Consider the following 15,725-nt stretch of genomic DNA (forward strand, 5'->3'; position numbering starts at 1 on the left):
GAACAGCATTCTGAAGTGTTCTAGTACAACTTGAGTGCTGACATATAGTGTTTACATGTAGTTTCACAGCATTACAGCATGCAGAGAACTTCACAATTGCATGTTCCTTTGAATTGCATGTGCACTTTTATTTTACCCAAGAATTTAAACTCCAGGTAACATTTGTACAACAGGCATTCAGCATTTACAGATGGAATCAGCATTTCAATTTAAAATGCTAAAGGCAAATAACAAACCCTAATCTTGTGCTGAAGTTTCACTCTTGGAATTGTTTGTGCATGCCAATACCTTTATCTGCAGTACTTCTAGTTAGATCTCACCCCTTTTAAAAATTTCGAATGCTCTTTGCACCTGACAAAAAAAATTAAAAGGGCAATTTAATAAAGCTAGGTTGAGGAATCTTTGAAAATTGATATATGAATACTATATGGACCTAATTAAAAAAATATTGGGGTAACTTTGAAGAGAAGGAAGGCAATGCACAAAAATGCACGTGCAGTTAAAGTGACTCGGCACACAAAATGGATAGTTGCATGGACAGATGGCAATTAAGACACCTCAGTTCTCATTTGTGTACACAATATCCCACAGTTCATACACACTGAGTCATTGTAGTGAAGCATATGGACCTTAGACTGGATTTTTGAGAATTTGGATTTCTGAAATTGGCATATTGTAGATTAGGAGCAGTTAGGAAGCAGATTGCCAACTTGCTGATGAAGAGTACTTAATTATTCAGTAGTAATCCTTCTTTTTGATCAAGAGCCAGTGTTGGCAGACCCATCCAGTCCTTTCCCTAGAGGAGCCACGGCCTCTGAAGCAGGTGATACGAACTAGGGAATGTTTGTAGATTTCATGGTGCCAGTGAAGACTAAGTGATGCCTGATGTAAAACAATTTTTTCAAGGGGGGTTAACCTGCCTTGCAAACAGCATTCCCAAGACAACTCCTATAGAAACAGACCCTTGTTTCTATGTCTAGTTACCAGTGGGAAGTTGGCAGGGAGTATAATAACTGTCAAGCTGAATACTGAAAAGCAGAGTTCATGTTCTTTTCTTGGGGCATACTCCATTTTTGTGAGACCATATTTCTTGAGAATTCTTACTGCAGCTTTTAGAAAGATTTTTTTCTATTTGCTTTGCAATTACCATTCACTGCAAACTCACCAATCTTAGTGCTATTCCTCTTTGGCACTAGGGAATAGACACACTAGGAATAGATGTGCAGGTCGAAAGCCCCATTGCAGTCTCTATAGTGGCACATTAGAATAAGTAGTCAGAGGTTAAAAAAATGCAAAGAATTAGAAAAAGAAAAGCTCTCAATCCATCAGGAAACACTCCTGCCATAGATCCTTCCCAGAATTCCTTTTTCCAAGGCAGCTCAGCATTACATGTGCTGAGATGTGTAATCACCATTGAGATTGAACTCTTGGGAAGGCCATTGTAAGGAAAAGGACTGTTTCTCACTGTCAAACTGTTTAGCTGCATATATTTTTTTTCCCATTACAGCAAAGGTGCCTTTAAACATGACCTTGGATTTTCAAAGTTTGATTCTTTCAGACATCCCATTAAAATCCAGAAGGAAGCTGTCAGCCCTCTTAGTTCACACAGGTTTCAGAGTAGCAGCCGTGTTAGTCTGTATTCGCAAAAAGAAAAGGAGTACTTGTGGCACCTTAGAGACTAACAAATTTATTAGAGCATAAGCTTCCGTGAGCTACAGCTCACTTCATCGGATGCATTTGGTGGAAAAAACAGAGGAGAGATTTATATACACACACAGAGAACATGAAACAATGGGTTTATCATACACACTGTAAGGAGAGTGATCACTTAAGATAAGCCATCACCAGCAGCGGGGGGGGGGGGAGGAGGAAAACCTTTCATGGTGACAAGCAAGGTAGGCTAATTCCAGCAGTTAACAAGAATATCAGAGGAACAGTGGGGGGTGGGGTGGGGGGGAGAAATACCATGGGGAAATAGTTTTACTTTGTGTAATGACTCATCCAACTACAATACCCACCTGCTGAAGTGAAGAAACAGATTGACAGAGCCAGAAGAGTACCCAGAAGTCACCTACTACAGGACAGGCCCAACAAAGAAAATAACAGAACGCCACTAGCCATCACCTTCAGCCCCCAACTAAAACCTCTCCAACGCATCATCAAGGATCTACAACCTATCCTGAAGGACGACCCATCACTCTCACAGATCTTGGGAGACAGGCCAGTCCTTGCTTACAGACAGCCCCCCAATCTGAAGCAAATACTCACCAGCAACCACACACCACACAACAGAACCACTAACCCAGGAACCTATCCTTGCAACAAAGCCCGTTGCCAACTCTGTCCACATATCTATTCAGGGGATACCATCATAGGGCCTAATCACATCAGCCACACTATCAGAGGCTCGTTCACCTGCGCATCTACCAATGTGATATATGCCATCATGTGCCAGCAATGCCCCTCTGCCATGTACATTGGCCAAACTGGACAGTCTCTACGTAAAAGAATGAATGGACACAAATCAGACGTCAAGAATTATAACATTCAAAAACCAGTTGGAGAACACTTCAATCTCTCTGGTCACTCGATTACAGACCTAAGAGTGGCTATCCTTCAACAAAAAAGCTTCAGAAACAGACTCCAACGAGAGACTGCTGAATTGGAATTAATTTGCAAACTGGATACAATTAACTTAGGCTTGAATAGAGACTGGGAATGGATGAGTCATTACACAAAGTAAAACTATTTCCCCATGGTATTTCTCCCCCCCACCCCACCCTCCACTGTTCCTCTGATATTCTTTTTAACTGCTGGAATTAGCCTACCTTGCTTGTCACCATGAAAGGTTTTCCTCCTTTCCCCCCCCTGCTGCTGGTGATGGCTTATCTTAAGTGATCACTCTCCTTACAGTGTGTATGATAAACCCATTGTTTCATGTTCTCTGTGTGTGTATATAAATCTCTCCTCTGTTTTTTCCACCAAATGCATCCGATGAAGTGAGCTGTAGCTCACGAAAGCTTATGCTCTAATAAATTTGTTAGTCTCTAAGGTGACACAAGTACTCTTTTTCTTTTTAGTTCACACAGTTTACCTCTAAGCAGAGCCTTGCCATTGATTTCAGGACTTTTAAATACCATTTAGCATTCTAAAAGAAAAATGAGCAAAAATCACTTACATTCCCCCAGAAGATAACAGGCTATTTTATCCCTCTTCTGGAGTTACACCAGGGTTTCATTTGGCCCAATAGTTCTAGAAAGAACCTAAATATTCACCCGCTGCCTCACAGGCAAAGAGCAGGTTGATTAGATTTTGGAATATTAGCCATTAGGCTGTGAGGAAAATACATCAATCAGTTGGGCATGATGGGTAAGAAGCCAAATCACCTCTTATTCTGGGCCAGACTCAGATATCCTTACTCAGGCTAAACAGCGCCTTACTCCATAAGCAGTCCCATGAAAGTATTTTATTACTGTTAAATATTTATACTAAAGTAATACCCAAAAGCTCTCATCAGGATTGCGGGCCCCGTTGTGCGGGGTGCTGTACAAACACTGAAGAGAGATCATTCCTGAGCCCCTGAAGAGCTTAAAATCTAGACACACCAACAGGTAGAGGATAGGGATGAGAATGCAACATTCAAGCCAATTAATCTTTTGAACTATTGATCCAGCTTGATAGTTAAATGGATTGAGGGTTGGTTTTTTTAATTGGCTGCAGAGGTGGGTCATAGTTGCATCTTGTCACATGTGCAGCCATGATAAGCAGACTAGGTTTGTAAGCAGCAGGGCAGAGGTGAGTTTTAAGGATGGATTTAAAGGAAGATACTGGCTGTTTTAACTTTATCAGGGAATTTGCCCCATGTATATGGGGCAGCATGGGAGAAGCCATGGAGATGTTTGAGAGAAAAGCTGACTGGTGGATGATGCTGGCTGGGAACGCTGGTAGAGCGAAGGCAAGAGTCAACATTATTAAGATTCTAATAGCCCCATCCTATGCAGCTGCCCTAGTAATCTGAGGACTTTAACGAGGGGTAAAATTTTCAGAAGTACCGAAGTGACTTATTGAAAACCTATACTAAATAGACTTGTGATGTGCCAGTCAAACCCAGAAAAGAGGACGTTGTGGTAATAATGACGGCTTTGGCTGCATGGGCAGAAAAGAAAAGCAGGATTTTAGAGATATTGTGTAAGAAAAAGTGGCAAGATTTAGAAATTACTCAGTAGTCATTGGGACTACCATGGAAGAAGGCACTATTCAATGCAAGTAAGGGTATCAGAATCTGGCCCTCTATACCAACATAGCGCACTTGCTGCATACACAAGTCCTGGCTTGGCCTTCTCCCCTTGGTTTTCTTATTTCATGGGCATTTATGCCTCACAAGTCATGTTCTCTAGGCACTGTTAGTCAATTCTTACCAATATTGTAAACATTTGTCACAAATTAATTGAACAAAGATCAGGAAAAATAAGCAAGAAACTACTGTAAACTTTGAGGAAAGAAAATGGCTCAGATTGTGTGAGTATGGGTTACTTGAACCATATTTCTAATATAAAAGGGTTTCATAATTGATTTCTGACATAACACATTGGGTGGAGGCACACCACAGTAGCATTAGCCAGAAAGACTGGAGATGCATCTAAGGGCTTGTCTACATTGCCTTGCAGTTCAGACTATAGGGGTGTGAACAGCAGTGCACACCAAAGTGCTGCACTGTATCTGCCCAGTGTGATCATTGTGGGCATGAACTAAAAAGTTCATAGTTCCCATTAATGTAATCCTCCTTCAGACAGGACTACCTTGTATAAACTAGGAACCTTTCAGTTCGCACCAGCAGATCAACACAAGGGAGTTACAGCACTTTGGTGCACAACCCTGTAGTCTGAACTGCGGGGCAGTGTAGACATAGCATTAGGATACTCAGTGCTTAGGTACAGTGCTGTGAAGACATTTCCCTGCACTACTTACGAAAATGTGCAGTAGCACAAGGCCATTGCTGTATCATTTGTAATCTGTAGAGGAGACACATTAGCTTCTGTAATGACAGGTTTCAGAGTAGCAGCCGTGGTAGTCTGTATTCGCAAAAAGAAAAGGAGTACTTGTGGCACTTTAGAGACTAACAAATTTATTTGAGCATAAGCTTTCCGATGAAGTGAGCTGTAGCTTACGAAAACTTATGCTCAAATAAATTTGTTAGTCTCTAAGGTGCCACAAGTACTCCTTTTCTATTAGCTGCTGTGATTACTTTCAGAATCTGCTTCTATCGTTTTTAAAAAGTTGCCTTCTTCTCTAATGTCCCCTGAGAGTTAGCATGACATGGTACAAATATGCTAGTGAGCTGCCATGCTGCCCTCCATGACAAGAAAAGGCTTCTTCACCTGCCATCTAGGGATCATTTGCAGTCCATGAAATACTTGCAAATGGTTCAGAGAGAGCTGGTTACATGGTGATGCTCCCCTCTTTTCCAGGCCCTGAACTTTACTTAAAAGAGAGCTAAAAAAAATGCATGAAGTACTTTCTGCATGCTACTTGTCCACATAAGCAATTGATGTACCTTCCACAGGTACGTTGCACAACTGCAAATGAAGGGGAAGTGGCCAATGCAATTTTGACTTGGAGGGAAAGTGTCTACAAGATACTCTATTAAGTTCTCCTCCACCTTGTGCTCTAGATTCCTGCTGCAGACTGATTCTGTGTATGCTTACAGCAACACCTAAACTGCTCATAACCCGGTTAGTGATCACACATTAAAGAGAGCACACCCCACTTCGGAATGGAGATGAGACACCATTAGATTAGCCGGAACTAAATGCAGTTTTATTATACAGTAAAGGATATGCAAGAAAGTGGAAAATAACCATGAATAAATGGGACACCTACAAAGTGGTTAGGGGATGGAATAGATGGACACATTTAAAGGTAAAATCAAATTGGTTTTCATAACTGATTAACCTGTTTGCATTTACTATACAGTAAAAGCAGCTGTCAATAAGATATATTTTTTAGGAAAGCCACAGTCTAAAATTCACATTTCCTCTTATCTCAGTGCTTGCTGATTTACTCGGGGAACAATAGCATTTTTCAGATAGCTAGATAGGATTTTTTTTAAACGTGCAACCCCTGTAGTGCTGCATAAGGGTTTGTGAATAATTCAATAAAATAATAAATAAATGCATGAGTAGGAGGTTATATAGTCTCTTCTTCCCAAGGGTTGAGGAAACTAATCGTTTAAGCTCATGCCTGACTTTAAATGTGTGGAGTAGTCTCATTGACCTCAACATGACTAATCACATTGACGCTTAAGTGCTTTGCTGGACTGGGCCTACTACACCAAGCTCTAACTTCACTGTGTGTTACACACATGATTAACCAAGTGCTGTCCTTAGTTAATTGTTATGTTGATAAGTATATTTGTGTCTAGTGACTTCTAATGACTATGGAGAGTGCTAGCATATGTGATTCCCATACTTGTGTTTATTTGTTTTCCACGGGGTTTTGCAATTTGTGAGGAAGCCATTTGCACAATATGTAGTCTTCTCATAATGCTTCAGTTACTGTGGAGAAAATCCCAAGAGAAGACCTGCTCTACTTATCCTGACCTCATGCTACTTCTTCCCTGAGGCATTACAAAGAGGAGGTAGGAAGGAGTTTACTGGTTAGGGCACTAGTCTGGGACTCAGGAGACTTGGATTCAATTCCTGGCTCAACCACAGCCATCCTATGGGACCTTAGGCAAGTCACTTAGCCCTGGTCTACACTACAAGTTTAGGTCGAATTTAGCAGCATCAGATCGATTTAACCCTGCACCCATCCATACAACAAAGTCATCTTTTTCGACTTAATGGGCTCTTAAAATCGATTTCTGTACTCCTCCCCGATGAAATAGACATCAGAGGGTCGAATTTGGATTAGTGTGGACGCAATTCAACGGTATTAGCCTCTGGGAGCCATCCCACAGTGCTCCATTGTGACCGCTCTGGACAGGACTCTCAACTCGGATGCACTGGCCAGGTTCACAGGAAAAGCCCCGCAAACTTTTGAATTTCATTTCCTGTTTGGCCACCGTGGCATGACCACGCAGAGCTATCAGCAGAGATGACCATGGAGTCCCAGAATCGCAAAAGAGCTCCAGCATGGACCGAACAGGAGGTACTGGATTTGATCGCTGAATGGGGAGATGAATCCATGCTATCAGAAGTCCATTCCAAAAGACAAAATGCCAAAATATTTGAAGAAATCTCCAAGGGCATGAAGGACAGAGGCTATCACAGGGACCCTCAGCAGTGCTGCGTGAAACTTAAGGAGCTCGGGCAAGCCTACCAAAAAACCCAAGAGGCAAACGCCTGCTCGGGGTCAGAGCCCCAGACATGCCGCTTCTATGATGAGCTGCATGCAATTCTAGATGGTGCCCCTACAACTACCCCACACCTGTACGTGGATTCCTTTGGATCACGCAAAAGGGATGAGGATTTTGGGGGCAAGGAAGATGATGAGGAGCGGGAGATTGAAGAGAGCGCATTCTCCTCAACAGCCATTCTCCTCAACAGCCAGGAACTTTATCACCCTGGAGCCAACATCCTCCCAACCCGGGCTCCCAGACTTTGAAGGCAGAGAAGGTACCTCTGGTGAGTGTACTTTTGTAAATATAATACACTGTTTAAAAGCAAGTGTGTTTAATTACTAATTTGCCCTGAAGACTTGGGATGCATTCGCGGCCAGTACAGCTACTGGAAAAGTCTGTTAACGTGCCTGGGGATGGGGCGGAAATCCTCCAGGGACATCTCAATGATATGGGAGGTACTCCCAAAGCCTTTGCAAAATACAGGTCCACGTACAGGTTATTGCATCCTCCATGGTAGGACACTTTACCACGGCAGGCCAGTAGCATGTAGTCTGGAATCATTGTATAAGAAAGCATGGCAGCGTGTGGTCCCAGTGTTTGCTGGCATTCAAGCAACATCCATTCTTTATCTTTCTGTGTTATCCTCAGGAAAGTGATATCATTCATGGTCACCTGGTTGAACTAGGGGAATTTTATTAAGGGGACATCAGAGGTGGCCATTCCTGCTGGGCTGTTTGCCTGTAGCTGAAAAGAAATCATCCCCACTATTAGCCACGTGGTGGGGGGAGGGGTGAAGCGATCATCCCAGAGAATTGGGTGTGGGGGGGGTTGTTGGGTTTGTGCTTCACGTTAACCCAAAAACATCAGCCCCTCCTTTTAAATGGCCAATGTGTCTTTTTCAGTTTTAATCTCCCTTTTTTTCCTCCTGCAGCTGCAAATGTTTCAACGCTGCAACTAGCATCTCCATCCTAGAGGCTAGTGCAGATAAGAAGGTGAAAAAAACGCACTCGTGATGAAATGTTCTCTGAGCTCATGCAGTCCCCCAAACTGAAAGAGCCCAGCAGAATGCATGGAGGCAGACCATAGCAGAGTCCAGGAAAGCACAACATGAATGAGAGGACAGGAGAGACGTGCGAGAGGATAGCTGGCTGGAGCAACAGGAGAAGTGGCGGAATCAAGAGGAATGGTGGTGGCAGCATGATGAAAGGAGGCAGGATGCAATGCTGAGGCTACTGGAGGATCAAACGGATACACTCCGGCATATGGTTGAGTTGCAGGAAAGGCAGCAGGAGCACAGACTGCCACAGCAGCCCCTGTGTAACCAACTGCCCTCCTCCCCAAGTTCCATAGCCTCCTCACCCAGACGCCCAAGGAGTGGGGGGGGGAGCCTCCAGGCACCCAACCACTCCACCCCAGAGGACTGCCCATGCAACAGAAGGCTGGCATTCAATAAGTTTTGAAGTGCAGTGTGGCCTTGTCCTTCCCTCCTCCTCTCCTTTCCCACCCCACCCGGTGCTTCCCCACCCCTCCCAGGCTACCTTGGCAGTTATCCCCACATTTGTGTGATGAATTAATAAAGAATGCATGAATTTGAAACAACAATGACTTTATTGTCTCTGCAAGCGGTGATCAAAGGCGGGAGGGGAGGGCAGCTGGCTTACAGGGAAGTTGAGAGAACCAAGGGGGCGGGTTTTCATCAAGAAGAAACAAACAGAACTGGTTTTCAAAGCTTCTCTGATGCGCAGCGCACCTTGCTGTGCTCTTCTAACCACCCTGGTGTTTGGCTGCGCGTAATCAGCAGCCAGGCGATTTGCCTCAACTTCCCACCCCACCATGAACGTCTCCCCCTTACTCTCACAGATATTGTGGACCACCCAGCAAGTAGTAATAACAATGGGAATATTGGTTTCGTTGAGGTCTAACCGAGTCAGTAAACTGCGCCAGGATGCTTTTAAATGTCCAAATACACATTCTGCCACCTGTGACGGGGCAAGGCCAGGTGGCTATGGAAGAGTAGTGGGAGATAGATATATTAGCTCCAGGCTAAACAAATCCCTGGTACCAGGATAAGTGAAATGGCAGCTGCTCCAGGTCAATTAAGACACCTGGGGCCAATTAAGAACTTTCCAGAAGGCAGGGAGAAGGCTAGATTGATTGGGATACCTGAAGCCAATCAGGGGCTGGCTGAAACTAGTTAAGCCTCCCAGTCAGTCAGGTGGGTGTGCATGTCAGGAGCTGTGGGAAGAAGTTGTGCGGTTGGAGAGGCTGAGTAGTACACACCATATCAGGCACAAGGAAGGAGGCTCTGAGGTAAGGGTGAAGTGAAGCTTGAGGAAGTGAGGGCTGCTGTGGGGGAAGTAGCCCAGGGAATTGTACATGTCATGTTTCTAAAAGGCCAGCTACCATAGCTGATACTATCAGGGTCCCTGGGCTGGAGCCCGGAGTAGAGGGTGGGACCGGGATCCCCCCCCCCCAACCTTAGCCCCTGATTAATCACTGAGACTGGGAGACAACAGAGACTGTTCAAGGAAGGATAACTTCTCCTCACCTCCCTCGCTGGCTTATGATGAAAATGGCTCAGTAGACTGTGACCCTTGTCTCTAAAGAAGGGTTATGTGCAGGGTCACAGTGAGCCTCTGCGGCTAGCAAAATCTGCTAGAAAACACGGGACCCACGGAGGCAAGGACAGAGCTTTGTCACACACCATTCTGCACTTGCTCAGCCTATCGTTGAACAGCTCCTGACTACTGTCCTGGGTGCCTGTGTATGGCTTCATGAGCCATGGCATTAAGGGTGAGGCTGGGTCTCCAAGAATAACTATAGTCATTTCAACATCCGCAATGGTTATTTTCTGGTCTGGAAAGTAAGTCCCTTGCTGCAGCCATTCAGACAGACCAGAGTTCCTGAAGATGCGAGCGTCATGTCCCTTTCCCGGCCATCCCATGTTGATGCTGGTGAAACATCCCTTGTGATCTACCAGTGCTTGCAGCACCATTGAAAAGTACCCCTTTCAGTTTATGAACTCGCTGCCTTGGTGGTCCAGTCCCAAGATAGGGATATGTGTTCCGTCTATCGCCCCACCACAGTTAGGGAATCCCATTGCAGCAAAGCCATCCACTCTGACCTGCACATTTCCAAGAGTCACTACCCTTGATAGCAGCAGCTCAGTGATTGCATTGGCTGCTTGGATCACAGCAGCCCCCACAGTAGATTTGCCCACTCCAAATTGATTCCCGACTGTCCGGTAGCTATCTGGCATTGCAAGCTTCCAGAGGGCTATCGCCACTCACTTTTGAACTGTGAGGGCTGCTGTCATCTTGGTATTCTTGCACTTCAGGGCAGGGGAAAGCAAGTCACAAAGTTCCATGAAAGTGCCCTTACGCATGGGAAAGTTTCGGAGCCACTGGGAATCATCCCAGACCTGCAACACTATGCAGTCCCACCAGTCTGTGTTTGTTTCCTGGGCCCAGAATCGGCATTCCACAGCATGAGCCTGCCCCATTGCCACCAGGATGGCCAAATTGCCAGGGCCTGTGCTTTGAGAGAAGTCTGTGTCCATGTCCTCATCACTCTCCTCACTGCACTGCCGTCGCCTACTCGCCTGCTTTTGCAGGTTCTAGTTCTGCATATACCGCATGATAATGTGCGAGGTGTTTACAATGCTCATAATTGCTGCGGTGATCTGAGCAGGCTCCATGCTTGCCATGGTATGGCATCTGCAGGAGAGCAGAGTTGAAGGGGAAGCGGTGGTTAGATGACCAGTTTTGTAGACCTACTGCACCGTCTGCTGCCAGGTCACAACAGCTGAGCAGGCTGCTTGCTTGCCATGGTATGGCGAGACAAGAGCAGCCCAGCAGACTTACAGCAGAAGCGGCCCTGTGAGACCACCAGGTAAGCAGGAGAGCAGAGTGCCAGCAGAAGCGGTGGATGACAATAGTCATATAGAGGACCTGCGAGGTGGATTCATAGCATCAGGAGAGCAAGAGAGACGAGTGATAGCAGAAGTGGTGGATGACGAAGACAGTTATCAGTCCTACTGCACTGTCTGCTGAAAGCAGTATGGCGCCCTCACAGAAAAAAGGCGCGAAATGATTGTCTGCCATTGCTTTCACAGAAGGAGGGGTGACTGACTACATGTACCCAAAACCACCCGCGACAATGTTTTTGCCCCATCAGGCATTGGGAACTTAACCCAGAATTTCAATGCACGGCGGAGACTGCAGGAACTGTGGGATAGCTACCCACAGTGCAACGCTCCAAAAGTCGACGCTAGTCTCAGTACTGTGGACACACACTCCACCAACTTAATGCGCTTAGTGCATTAGTGTGGGGACACACACAATTGATTGTATAAAATAGCTTTCTAAAAAATCAACTTGTATAAATTCGACCTAATTTCGTAGTGTAGACATACCCTTAGTCTCTTTGTGCATCAGGTTCTCATCTGTAAATGGAAATAGTACTTCCCTATCTCACAGAGTGCTGCAAGGATACAATCTATTCCTCAGATACTATATTGGTGAGGACCACATAAAAGCACATAGATAGTGGAAAATACAAATACTAACATATTTAGTTTTATTGAAGTTGGATCGCCAAGTTTTGGCCTTCATATCAGTTCCAATAGCATTCAGCTCTACATCCCAACTACTTATGTCATTAATTACTGTCTACATTTACGGTCCTCAGAAAAAGAAAAAAGGGAAGAAAAGTGGGAAGAAAAAGAAGGAGAAAGATTTGACTCCCGACAGGTAAAGAATGCACCTGTTCATCCTGAGAGTTACATTGTGACAAAATTATGTATCCTTTATATTTGCCACACTGCCAAACCCTTTTTATTTTGTTTAATTACAAAAGGACAGTGTCAGAACTGGTAGGTTTACATTTCAACCTACCAGTGCCAACAGCCTCACACTCATGAGGAACCCTACAATAAACAGAACCATTTTGATAACAGCTATAAATCTCCACAGACTTCTAGAAATAAAACAAACCTATCATGCAAAATGTTCATTTTAGTCTCTTTGAAATATTTCAAAGTAAAATTCGTTCTGCATTGTCAGTAAATGCTACATGACCTCTTGACTGATAGGTTTGTAGTGCTACCCATTACAAGACAAATGCTGCTTTGAAGGTATACATTGTACAATAATGACCTGTGCTGTGTATGTTTCCCTTTAATTATAATGAAGGCCCTGATCCTGTAAAGACTTACACATGTACTTCAACACCCAGACTTCACTGACACCAATAGGACTACTTACAGTGCATACACATAGCATGCATGTAAGTCTTTGCAGGCTCTTGGGCCCAGTTCTTTAACGAAGACCCTTTTACTTTTATTCCCCCAACCCCTCACCAGCAGGTGCAGGAACACCTGGCAGTCTCAGATGTCTACAGATTTTCCATCCAATTTAAAGTCCCTGAGAAGAGAGGCTGTAGCCAGCCCTAGTGAAATACCGCAATAAAGCAGCCTTTGTTTCTCATGTAAAAAGTACATGTCATAGATCAGTCTTATTTCTCGTCTAACCAACATAAATTCTTGAGGGCACCTTACAATTTGTTAAATATTTCTGTTCTGAGGGCAGAGTTTATTTTATTTGAGGGGTTCGAGCAAATTCCGTGTTTGACACCTGCATTTTCAACATTCACATGATACATCTACTGAGAATCTGCCCATTTTTCACTTGTACATATAATACAAAACCTATGCTAAGTTATCACAGCTAGCACCAATTTATCTAGTAGCGGCGTGGAACAGGGACAGATTGCACTCCTAGGCAGCAGGGCCCAAGAGCACTGTAGAGACAAGTATACTCAGCACCTGGTGGAAAGAAGTGCCTTGCATTATCATCCATTCCTATTCACTTGTATAGGATTTAGCACAACTGGGCCCTTTGGGCACTACTGCAATACAATCGATCAAGAATGGTGTCTAATTTTGGTTTCAAATGTTAAATCTCTTAAGCCAAATAGGTAAGTGTTGAAGAAATATTTCATGGAAGTGTATGGAAGATGACCTCTCATACCATATAGCAGCTCCAGGGTCTATCAATTAAATGCATATGCACATTTACAATTATTATACTTATTTACACATATATAAACATACACTTATACAGATGTAATGCTGATGCCTCTGTGTGGGTCAGCAGCATCAAGAATTGATTTTGGGACTCTAGATCTTAATGCATGAGGCTCTGCTGTCTGAACTAAAACACCCAGCTCTCTTAGCCAAGGCTGTAGCAAGCACAATCAACGTCTACTTGACCTACCCACCTCTATGGGGGGGACAGGGTGCCACACCTAACAGGCCTGGCTTACTCAGAAAATATGCAATTATTATAATACTATGCTATTAGTGACTTATTTTAATAATATATGATACGCTTTTTAGTAGCTAGCTTGTTATGGTAGTTTCTTTGGCCTTTAAATTTCACACATTGCTCTTGACTGCTGTTCAGGAGAAGGGGTAAAATTCCAGAAATAGCTAAAAAGGGTTTATGTCTATCTTTGTGTGTTGTTACATGGTAGAGAAACACCGGGGCTTCAATTGATAAAAGGGACTGAGCATAACACACTTCCACATGGAGGAGACTCAGTTCATGCATCATTAAATTTGCACATTTAAAATAATAAGGCAGGAAATGCAGGAGTTATGGCTCTTACAGCAGTGTTATTTGTCCACATTATACCTGCTGAACATTTTGTGATATACACTTAACATAAAAATCATCACGTTATACATTCAACTATGAAAACAAGAACCAGAGTGGCAGCATTAATGTTGTAGGCACATTAAATTTTGCATTTCCTTATTACTGCTTATGTATTAATTATGCACTGTGTGGACATAAAAAATTTAAAATGAAATGTCTATTTGAAAACACATGAGACATGAAATTAAAGGTATATTGATGTTATTGGCCAACTTATACCTATTATTAAATATTTGTATTTTTTAGTAGTACTGAAATGCCTCAGTTAGGATTGGTGACCAAAATTATTATTGGCATGGAAAGACTTCCTTATGAGACAATGAACAGATTGGAACTGTTTAGCTTGAAGATGAGATGAATAAGAGATGATGTTAAAGGTATACAAAATAATGAAAGATCTTGAGAAGGTCAAGTTAGGCATTCTTATTTACCCTCAAAATATAAGACGATGACCTTCAATAAAAATGGAAGGCAATATACTTATAGTGTGCAAAGAATTATTTCTCAAAGCAATTTTAATTAATCTGTAGATCTCACTGCCAAAAAATATCATTGATGCCGAGAGTTTAGCAGGATACCAAAGGGGGAAAAAAAGGATTGGACAGTTACATAGATAATGAGAAATCCACATTTACATTAGATAGATAAAAAATTCAAGGGTATAAATCCTCATTTCTTAGGGCAAAAGACACCCACAAATTGACAGGAGATAGGAAGAAATTTCCTCAATGAACATGTTATTCCATAATTGTTTACTGCATGATTTTTCCCCACCTTCCTCTACAACATTTGGCTCTGGCCCCCATCAGGGAGGATACCAAACTAGGTGGACCATTGGTTGATCCAGTATAATAAATGATGTGATGTTCTTAAAGGAGTGGAAGTTGGTCTATTAAAAACAGAATAAATTCTAGGAAGATTAATGAATTACTAATTGCAGAAGTATAACATTATGTGCTGTTATTTGGATTTTAAAATAATTTCTCAGTAATTGGTATTAATGAATGAGTACAACAGTAGTCAGTGATCTTCATCACCTGGAAATAGGTAGTCATAACTGCTATAAGAAGTCGTGGTATATAAGGAAATAAAAGTGTAGGACTATTACTTAACAGGGAAGGAGAACAAATAACAGATGATACATAAAAGTCAATAATGATTAAATATTGACAGTGACAAATTATATATTTGTCAGTAAAAAATTATATTATAAAGCTAAGGATGTGTAAATGTTCCATTTAGTTTCGTTACTGATGGATTGGACTGTTTTTGCAGATCTCTAGAATTTTCTGAAATTATGTATCTTGTCTGTAGGACCATTAATTCTCTGTACAAGGAACTAGTGGAAGAAGGATTACTAATAAAGCCCAAGACAGTGAAACTCTCTGATTATGTTGGTAATGTATACATTTCTAAATGTCTTACATATCAGAGCTAATATATATCTTGAATATTATGAGAACACTTAATCCATAGTGCACTCCAGTTTGGCTGCTTATAAAAGATGGATGAAATAGATTGAATGAAACAGCTGACCAAAAATGCAAGTCAGAATAAATTCAACCCTCTTTTTAAGATTTGAAATATGGGTTTGTTTTCTGCATTTTTAAACATATGTGCATGCCACTACTTTGTCATTCCTGAATTTGCCAGGTGCCAGAAAG

General features: G+C 42.7%; 1 protein-coding gene across 1 annotated transcript in view; it reads left to right on the forward strand.

Annotated features, from left to right (window-relative positions):
• The window catches only part of IQCA1 (IQ motif containing with AAA domain 1), a 163,539-nt gene that overhangs the window by 110,633 nt on the left and 37,181 nt on the right, over nucleotides 1-15,725 (forward strand). The window contains exons 12-13 of the mRNA XM_038421943.2: nucleotides 12,032-12,093; nucleotides 15,376-15,458. Coding sequence (XP_038277871.1) covers nucleotides 12,032-12,093; nucleotides 15,376-15,458 — 145 coding nt within the window. The remainder of the gene's footprint in view (nucleotides 1-12,031; nucleotides 12,094-15,375; nucleotides 15,459-15,725) is intronic.

The sequence above is a fragment of the Dermochelys coriacea genome, chromosome 11, assembly GCF_009764565.3.
Source record: "Dermochelys coriacea isolate rDerCor1 chromosome 11, rDerCor1.pri.v4, whole genome shotgun sequence".
In the NCBI taxonomy this organism is placed as follows: domain Eukaryota; kingdom Metazoa; phylum Chordata; order Testudines; family Dermochelyidae; genus Dermochelys; species Dermochelys coriacea.